This window comes from Python bivittatus, unplaced genomic scaffold (assembly GCF_059951505.1).
Source record: "Python bivittatus isolate LINGU-HERP-01145 unplaced genomic scaffold, Pbiv_v1 ctg000350_np1212, whole genome shotgun sequence".
In the NCBI taxonomy this organism is placed as follows: domain Eukaryota; kingdom Metazoa; phylum Chordata; class Lepidosauria; order Squamata; family Pythonidae; genus Python; species Python bivittatus.
Window position 1 is genome coordinate 32,264,391 of NW_028277074.1, and position 20,541 is coordinate 32,284,931.

The window sequence follows — 20,541 nt, forward strand, 5'->3', positions numbered from 1 at the left end:
CTGGGCCCGAGATCTTCTTCCGCCTTTCCTCTCGGAGGGCTTTGACCAGGGCCGCTTCGCCTTTTTTCTGCTGTCGCGCGACGTCACGCCGTCACGTTTCTCCTTCTTTTGCTCCTTGCCTGAGCCAGGAGTGCGAAAAGGGCCTTTTCCTTTCCTTTCGGGGTTGTCAAGACTGCGTCCGCTGACCGGTAGCTGCCGCCATGCCGAAGAATAAAGGTGAGGCCTGGTGATTCCTCCCCCCCCGCGCCATTTGGTTTCCACGCGACTCCTCTCCCCCTCCGGAGAGGCCCCCCCTCCCCCCGCCCGTTGTCGGTAGCTGAATCCGCCCGAGGAGGAGGCACCGGTCGCTCCCGTCGGCCTGGCTCTTTCCTACTCGCTGGGACCGCGGGGGTCTTTTCCAAGGGTTTCAGTTCTGTACGAGGACTTCAGTTCTCCACGTGTTTCGCCGTGCGCCTTCTCCCTCGATTCCAGCTGCAGCCCTTTCCTAAGAGAAGTTGACTCAAAAATAAATCCTGCTTGAAGTACTAGACCTCCTTCTAGTTACGTTCTGCCACATAATTCTCAGAAATAATCTCTGTTTAGTAAAGTGGCGCTTACTGCTAAGAGTGTAAGACCGTACAGGTTGATTCTTCCTGGTTGACCGGATATTTTACATTTAACACAAATGAGTGGCTGTGTTGGTTTAATTCTGTGTATCATAGGTTGGCCTTGATTTATTGGTTTTTTAGACATTTCATATTCTTTTAATTGTTTTAATGCTCGACAATTGATATCTGGATTTTTTAAAAAGAAGTATTGGCCTTGTACTTCTTGTTTTTATGAATAGAAGGGTGCAAACTTACCTTTCAGAACTGCTTAAATGAAGAGTTAGAGAGTGTTTCTACTGTTTATTTTACTGTCAGGATGTGCTTCCTTGTGATGCTTAAAAAGATCACACAGTAATGGAACATTGAGTAACTGATTTTTTTATCATTTTAATATTGAGAGCGAGTATTTCACTACTGTGAAAACTAAATTGTGGTTGCTTATTTTTTTTACACATTCAGAATGGAAGCTGTTCTTAACTGCATATATGTACACTTGTGTACCTCTGTGTGTGTGTATACACACACACACACAAGCATATATCTATACACTACTAAAACTCTTGTTGTGTTTGTCTATTTGTCTGTTTGTACCCTCAACCCAAATGGTGCATTATACCACAACAGTTTTTGAATCAAGGTACCTAAAATCTGCTAACTTAAAGAATGCATAAAAAATCTGGGACCCTTTACTCCTGTGGAATTGAAATTTCCACAATGTTCCGGCCAGTTTTATTTGCAAAGTTGTGGCCGTTGCAGCATCCCTATGGTCACTTGATTGTGATTTCCAATGCTCCCTGCCAGCTTCCCACAAGCAGACTCAGTGGGGAAACTGGCAAGAAGTTGGAAGTCACTCTCACTCCCACTGGCTTTTTTGCCACCCATGGTCATTCTGTTTATCTGTTTAGGTAAGTAAATAATAACCTTATTGAAGTTCATTTGCCACTACAATTATTTTTCTGTTTATGATATATATTCTTCTTAGATGATCATGGGACTGTCCAGCATTGGGGTAAAAAAAATATGGTCAGCCTAAAATTTAATGTTCATTCTGGTCATATCAGACTGCACTACCTTTCTCTCGATGACCCAACAGGTCACAAGGTTGTCTAGTATGCATGCCAAATGTGTAGAAAGCACACTGGCCCATTTCCTTTCTCTTACACAGCTAGGAACAGAAATATACCAGAATTTGCAGATATCTATGAACCAAAATATTAAAATTACTTTTGTTTTATTAAATTCAAGTTTGTACATAGCTTGCCTAGTAATTGATTAAGGTAGCTTTTACTGATCTGGGAAGTTGTTCTTCCATAATCCCCAGCCATTCTGGCCATATGCATAAGGAGTTCCAGTTTCCAATACCACTAGCTCATCTAGACTACATTTTATTTTAGAGCATGTTTCTGAGTTTGCATGTAAAAAATTTTGTACAGTTTCTCATAGTAGTTCCTATTGTTAATTGCAAGATTTAAGCATCTTTGGAATTTTTTATTGATATTAATTACTTCAATCCAGCTATGTATTTTGTATCAGATGGAAATCTAGTGTACCATAATTTCACATTCTATGAAAAAAGTATAAGAGGTCTTTCTGGAGACCAGCTAACATGCCCTGATTTCTCAACAATAGTTTTCTTGGAAGGTTTCAGATTATGCCTAATACTATTACTTTTATTTTTTGCAATTTAGGAAAGGGAGGTAAAAACAGACGGCGAGGTAAGAATGAGAATGAATCTGAAAAAAGAGAATTGGTTTTCAAAGAGGATGGACAAGGTGAGATGTATTGTCTTTTTTTACTTCCTAACATTAATAACATTAAGCAGTCAGTGTCGTTTTCAGTGACCTACTTAAAAGGAAGGCTTATTTGTGGTGTTCTTGCAGAAGTTTGTATTGGTAGATAGAAAATAGACGGCTCGCCCGAGTGATGTACTCTAACCAAAAGAGAGTAGATCAGAACATATATAATGAGATTTGAAGACAGTGGAAGGAAAGAATTTTGGGAAAGTACTGGTATTGCATTTGGTGCATATCTGTATCTATGGTAAAAAAAATCTTACCAAATCTCTTTGCACACTTTCTTTAATGGTGTCACTCAGTTATTTGGTGTTAACATATCCCTTCAAAATCTTAAGCTGCAAATAAGGTAAATTATTTCAGTTTAGCTTAAAATCTTTTTTTTTTTTAACTAGTATCACATATAAAAAAATGAATCTAATACAACTGTGGTATTACACTGGATGCCATAATATTAATTTAAATTTCGTATTGGACTCACAGGAAGCCATGGAATGAAAAAAACAGAACCTAAAAATATATGAATTAATGTGCTCATATCAAATAATGCAGAGAGTTCATGTGGCCCATTATCCTAACATGTATTTTTTTTCAAAACAGCATTACAGATCACAACCTGTATTAAAAGTTTGCAGTGTAAGTGTCAACTCCTGTATTGATATAAAAACAAATGTAGGACAGATTTAATGTCCTAGCATAAGATCTCTTGTGTTAGTTTAGTATAATAAATTTTATTTTTAATTGAAGGGATAGGAATCTCCAGTCTTTTAATATTCTAGCCACTGGGTTGATATGTATATATATACAGTGGGGCAAAAAAGTATTTAGTCAGCTACCAATTGTGCACGTTCTCCCACTTAAAAAGATGAGAGAGGCCTGTAATTTTTATCATAGGTATACCTCAACTATGAGAGACAAAATGGGGAAAAAAATCCAGAAAATCACACTGTCTGATTTTTAAAGAATTTATTTGCAAATCATGGTGGAAAATAAGTATTTGGTCAATATCAAAAGTTCATCTCAATACTTTGTTATATATCCTTTGTTGGCAATGACAGAGGTCAAACGTTTTCTGTAAGTCTTCACAAGGTTTTCACACACTGTTGCTGGTATTTTGGCCCATTCCTCCATGCAGATCTCCTCTAGAGCAGTGATGTTTTGGGGCTGTTGCTGGGCAACACGGACTTTCAACTCCCTCCAAAGGTTTTCCATGGGGTTGAGATCTGGAGACTGGCTAAGCCACTCCAGGACCTTGAAATGCTTCTTACGAAGCCACTCCTTCGTTGCCCGGGCGGTGTGTTTGGGATCATTGTCATGCTGAAAGACCCAGCCACGTTTCATCTTCAGTGCCCTTGCTGATGGAAGGAGGTGTTCACTCAAAGTCTCACAATACATGGCCCCATTCATTCTTTCCTTTACACAGATCAGTCGTCCTGGTCCCTTTGCAGAAAAACAGCCCCAAAGCATGATGTTTCCACCCCCATGCTTCACAGTAGGTATGGTGTTCTTTGGATGCAACTCAGCATTCTCTCTCCTCCAAACACGACAAGTTGAGTTTAGACCAAAACGTTCTACTTTGGTTTCATCTGACCATATGACATTCTCCCAGTCCTCTTCTGGATCATCCAAATGCTCTCTAGCAAACTTCAGATGGGCCCAGACATGTACTGGCTTAAGCAGGGGGACACGTCTGGCACTGCAAGATTTGAGTCCTTGGCGGCGTAGTGTGTTACTGATGGTAGCCTTTGTTACTTTGGTCCCAGCTTTCTGCAGGTCATTCACTAGGTCCCCCCATGTGGTTCTGGGATTTTTGCTCACCGTTCTTGTGATCATTTTGACCCCACGGGGTGAGATCTTGCGTGGAGCCCCAGATCAAGGGAGATTATCAGTGGTCTTGTATGTCTTCCATTTTCTAATTATTGCTCCCACAGTTGATTTCTTCACACCAAGCTGCTTGCCTATTGCAGATTCAGTCTTCCCAGCCTGGTGCAGGTCTACAATTTTGTTTCTGGTGTCCTTCGACAGCTCTTTGGTCTTGGCCATAGCGGAGTTTGGAATGTGACTGTTTGAGGTTGTGGACAGGTGTCTTTTATACTGATAACAAGGTCAAACAGGTGCCATTACTACAGGTTACGAGTGGAGGACAGAGGAGCCTCTTAAAGAAGTAGTTACAGGTCTGTGAGAGCCAGACATCTTGCTTGTTTGTAGGTGACCAAATACTTATTTTCCACCATGATTTGCAAATAAATTCTTTAAAAATCAGACAATGTGATTTTCTGGATTTTTTTCCCCATTTTGTCTCTCATAGTTGAGGTATACCTATGATGAAAATTACAGGCCTCTCTCATCTTTTTAAGTGGGAGAACTTGCACAATTGGTGGCTGACTAAATACTTTTTTGCCCCACTGTACATGAACACGTGTAAGAATATTCCTTTGTGAATAATGGGAGGGGGGTTGTTTGTTTTGTTTTTACAAGCGACAGCAATCATGACAGATAGCAAATAGTGCTCTTTTATAATATTCCCTGCTGAACTGTTGCTGCCAAGGCTTTTGATACATTGAAGCGTTCCAGCTCAGCAGTTGGATTGTTCTGTCAGGGTTCATTTGGACACATTTCTTTTCTTGGAAGATGAGCAAGCTGAGAAACCTGTCAATTGTGAAACCAAAGAACTGAGCCCTAGTTCCAATGGAGAACAAACATGTACTTGCTCTCCTGATCATGCACTTCTGTGTCCTGACTCTACTACAGAGGATTCTCACCTGGAATTGGAGCAAGGACCTCAACACTTAGGAATTCCAATGGGAGCATGTCAAAACAAAAAGATAACAAGGCAAAGGAATGGCAGCTTCCGTGGGAAATGAAATGATGGAAGCTGAAGCTTTACAAAGTCTTGACTCCAGTGAATCAGGACTGAAAAATTAAGGACCCCCAGAGGGTTAACCTTCTACTGGAATACTTCTGTGATTGCCCATCCTGAACCTGTATGTCATGTGCACTGCATGAATTCCTGATCCCTAGTCTAGGCATGAAACTGCAACCACATCTCCCTTGGAACTTGACTATTGTACTGGGACTTGCTTGTTGAAATTTTGACTCTCAGGCTGAGTCACATTGCTACTGACTGATCCTTTTCAATTTAGTGAAATTCTAGATTTCCTGTTTTCTTTCAGCTGGAGCCTAACTAGACTGTCGAAGATTGTTGCAGCCATAAACAAAATAGTAGGATGGATAACTTCCACAAGAAATCCAAATACCCCATGACTGAGTTGCAGAATTAGCAACAGCTGCGATGGTTGTGCAGATTCAGTTAAATGAGTACGTGGTCCAAATTCCTGCTCCCCTTCCACCATGATAGAAATGCCTGATTTCTCCCTTTTTAAAATATGGAAGTGCAGAGAACATTCCTGTGTTCCTAATCCATAGCACATTTTTTCTTTATCTGTGAAGTGAGGTGTTTTCTCTGCATATAGACGTATAAGTTTCATAAGAGAAATGTGTTCAGTTTTTGAAGTACCTTTGAAGGCTGATACTGCCTACAGGTGTATTTGATAACTGTGGTCAAGTATTCTAGTGGGTGTAAACTGGTGGCTCCAGATCTGATGTGAATAGCCTTGCTGCATCAGGCTAAAGACTTATCTTTGTTCAAGATTTTGGTTCTTAAACTGGCTAACCAGATATCTTTGGGATGCTTGTAAACAGGAGATGGAGATGTACCCCTTTTTTGTTATTTCCTTGCAACTAGAATTTGAAGACTTCAAAGACTAATAGCCCTTGCTAGCCATAAAATAAGTCATGGTAATTGATCAGGGTGAGATACTGGAAAAATTAGGCAGAGTAGGAAAACCATCATGCTCCAAGTTCTCATGCAAAGCATGTTGATGCAGGGCTCAGTGATGGAGCCTTCATATGTTCCTTTCAGAAGGGCAAATGGGCACCCAATCAGCTCCTAAGTAGACCAGTGCCAAAATATTTAGCAGGAGAGAGTAGCTGAATAGGACATGTTTAACAGAGGAAGAAAAGGCACCCCACAGAAGAGGAAGCCTTGTCTATTTTGGACAACCCAAACACTTTATTTGTCACTGTTTAGAAGAAAGAAAACATAGCCAAGACAGGAAATGGAAGGCCACAAGCCTGTGGAGCAGTTGGCCTGAGAGGTAACCAAAACTGTCCCAGTTCTCTTCAACTCACTTTTCTTTCCATTTTCCCATCTCAGTGACTCAGCAGTCAGGTCAACCTCATGATTATTGTTTCAGCTTTGGTGGATTATGGGGCTCCATGCAATTTCATGGGCCTGGAGTTTGCTTTCACCTCCCCAGAATGCCATGTTCGCTGTATGAAACTCTAAACACTAATAAGGTACATTGGAGTGAAGTATGAAGGAAGCCAATCCTAACCTACTTTCCAAGTATTCTGAATTTTGAGATAACTTCACTAGAAAGGAAGCAAGCCAACTACCTTCACACAGACCATACAACTGTGTTATAGATATAATCTCACATTCTGGAAGGCTATTTTTATTTTCTCAGAGCTATAGTTAATGGTCTGTAGGAGTACTTGAACAAGAAACTTATGAGGGAAGGCAGATACATTAGGTTCTACCTCCCCAGTGGCAGCTCCTGTCTAATAGCTAAAGAAAAGTCTAGAAAATTACATTTATATAAGAGTTACAAAGTGACAACTCAGTTAATGTTTCAGAATGACAAGGCATATTTATTTCAATTTACTAAAATGTTTCCAATGCTATCTCCACTAGGCAGGATTTATTGAGGCATTCATCTTAGATGAATCACATTTGTGAGAGTGAATTCTTGCATTGATACAGAAATTAGCAACTATTGTGTACACGTTATCCAGGCTTTTTCCCTTATACGTCAAAAGAATGGGAGAAAGAAAACAGCTGCTTTGAATTATTTATATATGAGGTTCTTATTTGAAAACAAGAGTACTTTTGGAGTTCTTATGCTATCATCTTAACCTTACTTCTCAGTAAATCTTAATAGGATTTATTGTTCCTAAGCTATTCATTTCCAGTCTGATTGCTATTAGAGAGTTCTGACTACATGTATGTCACAGTACTGTGGAATAATGTGTGGTTCTAAAGGTCCACACACCTGTTACCGTTATATAACTAAAGGGTTCATTTACAGCTTTAAGAGCAAGTGGTTTTCCTTAGGTTACGTTTGATTTGTACTTGGCTGGGATACTACCAGGGAATACCAGGATTTTAAGCTAGACTAGATAGTGAAAAACATCCTAGAAGAAGGCAGTAGAAATCTATTCCTATTACAATGGTTGTATTCTTGTAGTTACTAGGGGTTGAGCTGAATTTGACAGTGCCTTTATTGTTACAGGTAGTCCCCGTTTAGTGACCACAATTGGGAATGGCAATTTGGTTGCTAAGCAAAGTGGTCACTAAATGAAACCACAGCTGTGCTTATGATCTTACTTCATCTTTCTTTTGCTTTACAGATCTGCAAAGGTCATAAATGCGAGGACTAGTTGTAAAGTTACTTTTTCATCACTGTCATAACTGAATGGTTGTTAAACAAGGCAATCGCTAAACAGGGACTATCTGTGCTTATGAGTATATTTAGAGAATAGAATTTAGAATGTGCTGTAAACTGAAATGAGGATTTTCAAAGATAGTTGAAATGTATATGGTAGCAATTGAGAATGAATGTTATTCCTTTTATTTCTCCTCAACTTTACAGAAACTTTTTTCTTTGTCTCATAACTATTTTCATGTTAAAATGAAAATGCAACAATTCTCAACTAAAGATATTTTTAACTATGATAAACTTGTTATACAGCAAAATTGGGAACTAAAATATGAAATCAGCACAAATAAAATACTAGTAATGATCAAGCAATCAACAGCATGCATAAAAAAGCTAAAAATACCAAGCAATAAATGCAACAGCACATAGGTTAAACATTTTTATAAAGTTTTCCAGAGGGATATCGGTGATTTTGCAGCAAAAACAGTTATGCAGTATTAAACTATTTATTATCATATAAGCTTTCATGATCCATGAAATCATACACAATAATTCATTGGTTAGTCCATAAGTACAACAAAATTCTGTGTTATTATTATAAAAGAGTTACAGTTTGGGCTATTTTGTAAAGTTATGCAATGGTGGAAAGCATTAACAAAAAATGCTGCTTCTATTACATTACTGTGCCTCATTTGGTACAGGTTTCTGGAACATACAGCAGCATCTATGGGGTATGTTCAAAAAAGTCTGGATGGTGGATGCAGTCTCTCAATACAAGCTCTATCTTTTTTGTATGTGTGTGCAGCATTGACACACACACAAAAAGGGCAGGTCTTGCATCACAACACCATGTCCACTATCTTGATTTTTTTGACACACAAATACCCCATGGATGCCACTGCACACATAGGTAAACTCTCATGTACTTCTATCCCTAGCAGCATAAAAAGTCAAATGCAGCAGCTTGAATTGAGACTGAAAAAAGTTGGAAATAGAGACCTCATACAGAGTGTTTTAAGCACATCAGCTCAAGTTTATAGATGCTTTTTGATTGTAAGTACTTTTATTTAAAAGGTAATAAGGACTACAAGCCTACAATAAGTTTACCTTATCTGGATTTATTGTTTGTTCTTACCCATCTGGATTCTCATATTTGACAGAATATTGTTCAGTATTTTACTACTTTCCTCGAATCTGAGAGAGGGAGAGAAATAATGAATTAGACAGCAAACGTCTTGGGTGAGATCACCCTTGGATCTTATGATGTATTTTGTTTAAGACCCTCACACCCAAAATCTAATTGAAATATCTAAATACAAGCTTTGCTTTTTCAGTTTGTGAAATATGAGTCAGTTGATGGATAAAGGAATTCAAATGTATTAGTTATAGCTACTTTGTGATATGAGCATTTTAAAATCAACTATCGCATATTCTTGAGACTGCTTCTCGCTGATTTAATAGCTATAACTGTGTTACAGAATCTATACAATTATGAAAGCCCAATTGCTAAATCATGTCTTCCAGAATATGCCCAAGTTATCAAGATGTTGGGAAATGGCAGACTGGAGGCATTATGTTTCGATGGTGTAAAGAGGCTATGTCATATCAGAGGAAAGTTAAGAAAAAAGGTATGTTAAACTGTTCTGATATATGGGCAACTCCAAATATGTGGGTCTATTAAAGTTAAACAGCTAATATTAGCTATGAGTATATTGGGCTACTGATTCCAAGAACTTGATTTAATGGAGTGACCTGTGCATTTCATAGCACAATACCTGCTTTACATGTAGAACTAGTGACTCAGAAAAGCATTTAATTATCCTGTATTCTGTTCTGACAGGTGCATTTGCCAATTTTATCCCAGCTTTCTTGGTTTCCTTTTTTATACATCTTTTATTCTTGCTGTGTCTTCTTTGTCTGCTCTGACTCCTGGTGCCTGTAGAGATTCTACATTAGTTTACATTAGTAAAATGCAATACATCCTGTGATGAATTGTTCTATGCATGGAACCTTTGTTTTGGAATTTCCATTCCTGAACTGAAATGTCTTTTTCAGATGTTTTATTTTGATCCATGCACAGAACAAGATTGGGCTGTTTTGATCTGGGTAGAAGTGGTTAAGTGGGAGCCAGAAAAAAATCCAAGGAACTGAATCTGCAGCTGAAGGAAAAGGGCTGAGTAGAGCAGTGAGATATGCTGTGCTTCGAGCTGGAGGGGAGAAGAAGAGGAGATGATATGCATCATTCCTGCCTTACCTGCCTGCTTGGATTTTGTTTCATCCAAAACCTGGAACAATGAAAGTGCTCTAGGTTTTGGTTCTGCCAAATCATGGATGACCCTACATGGTTTGATAGGACCCATGAAACACAATGGTTTATCCTGGGTTTGAAACAAAACATTTTTGTTTCATACTCCTGTTTTGTACATACTCCAGTCCTATATACTTCATCTGCTACTTTTCATTACGCACATTTCCAGCTGATTGTGGTTCTGGCAGTAAGTTCTTTGTATTTTAAGAATTTAACTGATTATATCTCCTCTCTCTTCCATTACACATTTTTTTGTTCCTACTCTTTCCTATGTTGTATACTGTTTTGAGCACTGAAAATGCTTCTTAAACTAGACTAAATTTAAAAATTTCTGCAGTGCTATTCCAGTTCCTGGAAAAGTCTGTCTTCTTTTCTCAATGAAAAACCACTCTCTTCTCCCTCAATTCTCTTCTTACAGTCTAATAAAACTTTAACCTAACTTACCTCAATGCTAGCAGAATCTCTGCAGATATTCTCCCTGCTAACTGTAAGCATATGGCCTTTTGGATCCATCCTGTATTAGCACTGCAGACATAACACAGTGTAACCCAAAGCTTCGACGGTGCAAGGTTAATGAAATAGGTGCTGATACACATTATCTTAACTTTTAAATATCAGCCATTAAAATTTGTACAGTCAGAATTTTGAAAGTTGAAAGTGGCATCCTGCTGACACATTACTACTTTTTGTTCCATATGGTTTCCCTTTTCTGGGGTGCATAACTAAATATGAACACATGCAGGTAGGCCCAATTGTGATTTAAACTCTACATTATTGTGCAGCATTATGCACGGCATCATGCTATATTCAGCAGCTGACCAAGTACTGGAATTATATAGCATCCATCAAGATTTACTGCTAATGCTCAGCCAATTGCACTTTTTTTAAAGATTAAATTTCATTAAGCTTTTCAAGTCAGAAACTTATATGTAATTTTTTAAATGTTAGACTGGAGAAAAGGATAAAATTTCTTTCAAAATTTCTTTTGATTTTTAGGTTTGGATAAATACATCAGATATCATATTGGTGGGTTTAAGAGACTACCAGGTAATTATTTTATATTATGTTACTATTATTACATAATGCAATGTGATAATGGTTTGGTTGAATTTTTGTCAATGGAAGGTAGAACTCATAAACACTGATTTAGTCATGTTTACCTTTCTTTTCTATGAATGTAAGAAATTTAAGGATAGTTGTCCCCCTTTGGATGTTTTTCATAAATCTGGAATGGTGTCTTAGGGAAAAGATAAAGAGTAATTAAAATGTATAAAATATATGCTTAAACATAAACCCAAATTGTCCAGGTGTGTAACTTTATCTTTCAAAACAGACAAGATGACAGGGGTTACAGGATAAGAAGACCTCTTTCTCTGACCATTGGTATTTCTGAAGTTCTGCAGGGAGATTGAGTCTTATCATGAACAGGTAGTGTTGGATGAGGATATGATTAGGAGACAGTGACATAAGTGACAGGCTACAGGAGAATAGAGGTTCAGACTGTGCTTGATTGATTCAGCTTCAAACAAAGCATTGGTATGTAAATGTGTGGCTCTAACCTAGGCTATATTTGTAGTAAAAACAAGAGTTATGTAGCATGGTATTGTAATCTCAAATAGTACAGATAGTACTATACAAATAGTAGGGTTGAGGCTGAGTGGATGGCTTGCTTTCCATTACCTAACAATTTAAGTAGAACTTGGTATATAGCTTAGACTCTCTGTAATAGCTTTAATAATGTTAATACATGTTTTGAAGAATGCATGGATTTAGTGAGCTATTTACCACAATGTTCTATTCTCATTATTAGATGAAACAGGACAAATCAGAATGAATTAATATTTAAGGTGTCAGGGATTGTGTTTCTCATTAGATATAGCTTGGCAAGAGAAGGTATTTAAAATATCCTAATAAAGTTTTCACAACAGTAGTAATCTGAAATCATTTTTTATTAACAACAATATTATTTAGGATAACAAGGCTGATGTCATTCTAAAATACAATGCAGATGAAGCCAGAAGCCTGAAGGCATATGGAGAACTTCCAGAGCATGGTAAGAAATTCTCATCATTCCTCAGGTCACTGTGAATAAAGGATACACATACACTTACCCTCTTACTCAGAAACATTTTCAAAAATATACTCATAGTTTGTTTTAATTTTTACATAGCCAAAATTAATGAAACTGATACATTTGGGCCTGGTGATGATGATGAAATCCAATTTGATGATATTGGAGATGATGATGAAGACATTGATGATGTAAGTAACCAGAAAGATTTCATCTTAAAATTAACATGGCTGTTCCAAAGGGAATGTGTATTGATACTTTTCATCTTCAGGTTTCCTATATTCTACCTTGGTAGACAGGAATTAGCCAGCAGGGATATAGTGAAAGTTTTCTGAGCTTATGAAGGTAACCTTTTCACTGAAACGACTGCCCCAGTCTGCCCTGCCTAATCTGCTTACACAGAATTAAGAGATTCTTAAAGGACAGATTTTATTCCTGCTCCACAAGTCCAGCTACATATACATCTTAAATCTAGAAACAAAATATAGGTTTGTAGTAATTTTCTATAATTTTTTTTCTGTGTAGCATAGGGTGGCAATGTGTGAAAATTGGGATTCAGTTTGACCTCCTGGAAGACTACAGGAGGTTGTAGGTGACGCTGTGATGTCACTAGAAGGAATGCTGCTGGGAGGGGGGGTTTCAACCTGTTTTCATGTTTTGGCAGGGCATGGGAGGACGAGACCTCTGTGTGGCAAATACTTGCATCCCACCCATAACGCCCTCCCTCCAAAGATATATAGCTGCACCAGTGAAATTTGGCCATTTTGCCACCAGATTTTGGAGATGTCATCTGAGGATGCTGGCAACCACATGAAGCCTATGGGTTGTCATCCTTGCTTATGACAATAGCAAATTTGGATTTTTTTTCTTAGTATGAAATAGACCTGAAATTTTAGGCAGACAGTGATAACTTTTGCTCAGAGTTAGGACTGACCTTTCTTCCTTGCAGTAGCAGTTAAATTTGATTTCATGTGGCTTGCCAGAACCTTCTCTAAGCACTCCCCATGGTGAGGAGATGAGGTTGTCAAGTCCCAGTCATTTAATGCATTCATACATTATTTAAAAAGCAGTTTTGTTCCTATTATGTGAATGGATTTCTGAAAGATTGAGCAGAATTGCTTATATGAAAGTACTATAATAATCCATGCGCAGATTGTCCATTATGCTCCAGTGCTACAAATCTTGAGATTTTAGTTATAAATCCTTAACAGTGCTAATCATACAGAGATGAATGCTTTTTTCAGACATTGAAATATAAAATTATTAGGTTTTAATAAAACAGTGTTGTGCTAAAAGTAATTAAATGACATAGGTGTGATATGTGCAGTTGAATTATATGGTGCCTAGGTGGGCATATACGATGACTATTTTCATTTGGTGTCTTTTGTTGAGGTATTAGAGGTTTTATTGTTGTTGTTGTTAGCCACCCAGATTTCATATGCAAGATGGGCGGCCATATACATTTTCTAAATGAGTGAGTGAGTGAGCGAGCAATTTCAGTTTGAGTAGAGTGGTTCTGAATACAACAGATTAAGTTTATTGTGGCTATTACTAGATAATATTGCCCATCTGTTCTGACCTGTACAATTTTACTTTAGGTGCAACATTTTCACATCTTTTTTTCACATTTGCAGATCTAAATGGAACTGAGAGGAATACATTCCAGCTTTCCACCTCAATTATTTTGTTTTCAAATCCGTATGCCTAAGAAGACTGAAACTGCACAACATTTGTAGTTACAGCACACCAATATCTACCCAATGTTTAAGTATTTATATTTCTTTAAAAAACAGAAGTTGGACTCACAAAAGTTAAATGAAATAATACAGCTATTTTTATCTCTACCATAGACTCTTACATCTGTATGTAAATATGCATACTATAAACTCTCACACTGGTTTATCTGTTTTCATCAATAAATGTCACTAAGACATATTTTTTGAAACAAAAAATATTGCCCTATAATTATCAAGAATTTTGATTAAATACCAATTCAGGTTAGTATCCAGTTGGCAGTGTAGTGTACTTTCCTAGTATCCTTTGGAGACAATAGAAGAATTCATTATCAACAAATTTTAATACCTGAATCTGCTTTATGAGCTTTAGTTGCATGTTATTTTTATACAGGTTTTAATAATTGTTTCCCTTTCACAGATAATATTGCCAGAGTGGAGAGAAAATAAATTTCAAAAAATTGTGTATGTTTGAACAGCTGTTCTGTATTTGGTAGTGATAATATTGAAGTTAATTGCTGGGTGGCACCAAATTTAAAGTATTCATTATTTTAAAAGACATACACTTATCACATAACAAAATATTTTGCCTTTGTAAAAATAAACATTTGTGTTAATATACATTGGGCTGAATACAGTGTTTTCATGGGATGCTTCAACAAAAGCTTAGCAGATTCTTTCTTCCCCCTTTCCTTCCTGAAAATTGCTATAGAGATTTGGGAGGGATGGTGCTCAGATTGCAGGAAGAAAGAAAAGCCTGTATCTATCTAACCATAAAAACAAGAACTGATGCTATTTGTGGAATGGCAAGCTTAGGTTCAACTTAGTTAAAATCTTTGCATCACGATAAGATGCTCTTTAAAAAGAAAGTTTCATTTTAGTTTTAGATTGCATCCATTATGAGGTACAATTTGATAAAGGGTTTTGTATACAGGTAGTCCTCGACTTACGACCATTCGTTTAATGACCATTCAAAGTTATGATGGTGCTGAAAAAAGTGACTTAGGACTGGTCCTTGCACTTACGACCATTGCAGCGTCCCCACGGTCATGTGATCAAAATCCAGTCATTTGGCAACCGGCATGTATTTACAACAGTTGTGGTGTCCCAGTGTCACGTGATCACCATTTGCAACCTTCCTGGGGGCTTCCAACAAGCAAAGTCAATGGGGGAGGCCAGATTTACTTGACTACTATATGATTCGCTTAGCAACCATGCTTATTTGCTTAATGACCATGGCAAAAAAGGTCGTAAAATTGGGCATGAGTCACTGAACCACACCATTGCTTAGCAAGTTCTGGTCCCAGTTGTCATAAGCTGAGGACTATCTACTCTTTATCAGAGTATGTAAAATATTACGTTCTGAAAACCTCAATCTGAGTACCAAGTCAAAGAAACAAATGAATTGTTTTCAGTTTGAGTAGAAGTAAAGATCTAAACTTTCAGCAAAGTTTAGTTGTATTATATTTACACATTTTAAATTGGTTTGGGTGTCCTTAGTATTGTATTCTGTGTTTTCTGACTAATATATTGACTGCAACAGTTTTCATATATGTTCAGCGGCTTAATGTTTTTTAACTGAGATAACAGGAACTTCAGAAATCACATGCATTTAGTTGCATTTGATTGCAGCTGCATTATACAGATTGTGTTCATACACCATGCTAAGTTGTACAATTTAACATGGCATATCTTGCTATGAACACAGGCAAATACAGTTTATTCAACGAGTCATGGGTAAGCAAACTATGGCTTTGCATGCTAGACAAACCCAGCTTTGTATTATTATAGAGTTAGCCATCAAATGTTGAATTCTGAAGTTGAGGACTTTTGACAAATACTGAAGTTCCTATACTGCTTCCCACATAAGTATTTGCTATCAAATGATACCAAATATTTGATGTTGATATGGATTTTATCCTGCTATAGTTGTGGGAAGAAAAGGATTTTTTTAATCCACAAAGCCTGTCTGCTCTATTGTACCTTGCATATGTATAGTATCAATTAGCTTCTTGATCTTTAAATGATATAAAAGAGTTTGGGGTGAGAATTTATTTGGAACTTATGATAGGTAAAAATGCAAATATTTACAATTTCTTGAATAAACATATATGCTCTTCAAAAACAGAAACAAATGCTTGGATGGAAGAAAGTGGCAAATATGGAAATGCTGAAAGTCTTAACACTGGTAATATTTTTATTAATGCCAAAATTAAAGATGCAGTGAATGGTTTGATTTATATATAAATTTATTTTCTTAATGACATCATTTATATGTGGTTTAATTCTGTTTGCTCTGACAGCAGGTCTAAACACTTAAAAACTAAGACACTTATATAGGTTTAGACATATGGGAATTCAGCTTTGGAATAGCAGTGAAAGGGTAGACACTTTAGAGTTGTGTATCTTAAAGACATGGTTATGCAACTGTTCTTTTAAGGATCTTGGGTCAGGAAATCATGTGGGATGTCTACTTTATCTTCACAGCAAAATGAGTGAGACATGAGGGAATGTGGTTTGCCTAAGATCTCCCTGTGAACTGTGTAGTCCACCTTGAATATTGGATTACCAGGGACTCTCAGACTATATTTTTCAGGCATAAATTGCACAATGCTAATAAGTTTGTTAATTTAAAGGCTTTCTGAAGCTGGCGCTGCTGAATCACTTTGACAGAATGAATATGAATCTTTCTCATTACATAAGTTATAAATTTTGTTCATGTATTAATTTTAACAGAACTCATGCCCTTGAATATCAACTGTTTTTTTAAAAGCTGATACCGTGTAACAATATAGTGTGCTGATCATTTGTATTTGCAAAATATGTACTTAAAAGTTGCTTATGATGGCTTAATTAAAAAGACATGTAACTCAGTTACATTAGCAGAATTGAATGAAACCAAGTAACCATTTAGTGTACATTGTTCCTTTGTGACATTTTAATTCCCAATCCCATTGAAAAATAGTCCTAACAGTAGTAATGCTCTCTTCAAGTTCAGTTGTCTTTTTTCATGGTCTAATAGATGAAGTAATGATTCATACACTAGCCACTTCAGTCTCTAGTTCTAGTCACAGATCAGTGCAAAACTGAGTTTATCAATGAATTACATAAATAAATGAAATGCAGGCCCAATTTAAATTGGTATAGTAGGTTTAAATATATTCAGTCTAGTTATTTGGGGATGAGAAGATCAAACAGTATTTATTGTGAAGAACTGTTTTAAGTTTTATACATTTGGGAAACTTAACTTTTGTTGCCTTGGTTTTGCAGACAATAGTTTTCATGTTTTCAGTTGCCCATCTATCTTAGTTCCTGCTCCTCTTCACACCTTAAATTTTCAATGAGGATAGGTTAAGATAGAATTTTATCTAGTCTTTTTACAATTAGGTATGAAATACCTATCACCACAAATGGCATCAAAGAGCTGGTCTCCAAAACAACCAAATTGGGCTTGGGCAAGATTAATACTTGAATAAGTAATTGTTAGGAAATCCTGGGGCTGTAAGCTAAACTAGGAAAAAAGAGGTGGGGGGGGGGAATCTTGGAAGAAGGCAATGGCAAAGCACTCCTGTATTGTTGCCAAAGAAAACTACTTGGACCTGTCTGCATGGTCACTAGGAGTCAAGCTTTACTTTGATTAGATTCCCAAACTAAATGTGAAACAACCTGCCCACTTGTAAATATTATGTTACACATACCTAGAATATATTCTATTAAGATAATATATTGTTCTTGTATTGATTGAAAAGGAAAAGTTACATCAATATATAAGAACAAGTACAGTTGTCATAGTTTGAGGGTAATTGGTTTAAATCAATATTCATATAAAAAGTCTAGTGTATTTTTTCTTACTTTCTGTCAAATAAAACCTTTAATTCTAGTTAGGGTCGGTATCCCCCCCCCAAAAAAATTCCTGGTTAGAGTCACATTGAACTTTGGTGTTGAATGCTACTCAATGCTGGTAATCCACATTTCAGCTCTGGAGAAGCTGATAATGGATGTTCCAAGCACTATTCCCAGTATCTTGATTAAAATGAACAGTTCCTCCTAAACAGGAAATAATCTATACATATTGGTGCAATTGAACATGAAGAATTCAAATTAAATTCAACAATTCCTAATTCCAGGGTTCTGATTAACACTTGCATTGCTTACATTTTGGGGTTAAAATTTTATCTCTAGTCCAATAATTAGAATATCTGATTTTTGTTTCAAAGCAGTTTTGTTTCTTAAAAGGTAAACTATGGTATATGTATTCTGGATTTGCAAAACTCATTTTCTCCGGGTCTGCTTTTGCATTGCTGTAGAATGTAGATGTTGATACTCCCATATAATCACTCCATCCATTTATTACATAAATTACATAGCCTTTGAATGCTCCTGTCTGGAAATTAAAACATACCTGGAATTAAATTCCATTGAAATAAATAAAGTTTATTTCATGTAAATATGAGGATTATTTTTTCTTATGAAATGACAGTATACAAGTGAAATGCATATATAATCTACAAAGATTTCCTCTCCCATATAAGTAAGTTTATGTAACTATAACGCAACAGTCTGGGTTTGCTATCAAGTTAACTTTCAACAAACAAACCCAGTCTTGGTTGTTTCATAATCATTTCCAATTTTCAAATATGCTTATTTTACTCACATTTTAAATGTTTAGTGATTTATCTGTATAAAGTGAGCCCCTAATATCTATCATAAGAATTACTGCCAACATGTTAAATATTCTTTTCTTCCAAAAGTTAAGAGTAAAAGCCTTTTGGGACTTCTGGCATATGATGTAAGGAACAAATGCTCAGCGTAATGCTAAAAACAATGTCCTTATGCATATGATTTCCCCCATGTCACACTCAGGCAGTTAAGTAACAGGCTTCAATATTTCTGTAGAAAAAGTCATTTTGACAGTTGTTAGCTACCAGATTTCAAAAAAAGGAATGTCGTTTGCTGATTGTCATTCATAAGGAAATTGGAGATTGCAAATTCAGCAGGATTTTTTGACAGTTTAGTGCACTGAACTATGCTGCTCAAATAACAGATTTATTATGTTTTTATAATAAAACATACATATAGAGATAATAGACATTCTATTGAGATTTTCCCCATCTCTTTTGCTTAATTTTTACCCTGATAAAGTGGTTTTGATAAAATCTGACACCCTTTCTAATGAGCTGCAATAGAGAGGGCTCCATAGCAGGGAGGGGGAACTCAGTGCCCCCAAACTTGAAACAGCATAGCTTAGATATTTTGATGTCTAAATAATTTGAAGCTTCTGACTCATCTTCAAGGGGATTCCTAAATATGAAGCATTTCAGTAATCCAACTAGTAAGATGTTAAAATATTGATGACTATCAAAATTATAGGAGTGTAAGAGGAAACCTGCCTACAGAAAATACTGCCTCTACAAGCTGTTCTTGCATCTCTTCTAAGAAGCTTTTGTCAGAAGCTGTTGAACGTTTTAGTTATTTATACGTTTTATTTTATCCAGTGTTATTTTGAGGTGCTTTGCCTCAGCTTTATAATTTAGAGGGTCCACTCTTCTGATAGTGGACGTCTAGAACCTAAATAGTTGTCAATGGATATCCTCTCAATATTTGCAAAATTGCTGGTATTGACCAAATACTTACCAATTCTGCAAAAACAAGGCTTTGAGTTGAAAACATAGTTGAGACATTGTCCTGATTAAGAACAGTTCACTGAAGGGGTGGCCCAAACCATGCTTAAATACTAAACCTATTATTTCAATGCTAAGAAGAAATCCAAAAGTGTTATAGTGGACAGAATTGTTAGAGAAATTGAGCAAAGCAAGAATGTAGAAAAGGTTTTTTGGCTGAAAAGATAAATGAGCTATAGGTGCGGAACAGAATAAAAATGTGATAGTAAGGAGAAAGCTTGATGATGGATAAAAATGGTAAGTGTGTTGAAAATTTTGAAAAATTAAAAGAGTAATTAAAAGGTGAAGAAAGATACTGGCGTAGCAATTCTACCATGTCAGGGCAGGAAGTGCGTTTTATATTCCTTTTTGTTTGCATAATTTTAGTGTTTTTTTAAACAAGGTCCTGCTAGAACATTCCATTTCTACCTCACACTATTAGCAAGATATTATATCCACAGAGTTTGCAGGTCCGTACATCACGGGAACAACAGAATGAAATGAATCAGATATGAGCAAGGCTGTGACAAATATTAAGAGATTTCAGTTAGAAACCATATTGAACATCAGGGCTATGCAGTACTTTGGATATAGTTCCAAAAAGAGGTTTTATGAGTACCTGCAGCTTTTCAAAGCAGCTTTCCCCCAGATTGTGTGGCTGCTTTAATGAGTTGCAGATAGGTGCTGCATTAGTGCCCCTGCATGATTCACAGCACACTGTGGAATTGAATCTGAACTATCATACAGCTCTATTGACATACATCACTGCCAGCTTTCTTTATTTTCTGTATTTCATTTCTTTCATGATGGCTTATTCTTCCCCCAGCCTCCCTTGCATGGGTGTATATTCCTATTTATCTCAGTTCAATATAGTCTGATGAAAATTAT

General features: G+C 36.6%; 1 protein-coding gene across 1 annotated transcript; it reads left to right on the forward strand.

The window, feature by feature from the left end:
* Positions 1 to 6: 6 nt before the first annotated feature.
* Positions 7 to 14,616, forward strand: EIF1AX (eukaryotic translation initiation factor 1A X-linked). The gene is made up of 7 exons (XM_007438607.4): positions 7 to 216; positions 2,276 to 2,359; positions 9,406 to 9,509; positions 11,186 to 11,236; positions 12,161 to 12,242; positions 12,360 to 12,451; positions 13,895 to 14,616. The coding sequence occupies exons 1-7, from the start codon at positions 201 to 203 to the stop codon at positions 13,898 to 13,900; spliced, it is 435 nt and encodes a 144-aa protein (XP_007438669.1). The 5' UTR covers positions 7 to 200; the 3' UTR covers positions 13,901 to 14,616.
* The last annotated feature ends 5,925 nt before the right edge of the window (positions 14,617 to 20,541 follow it).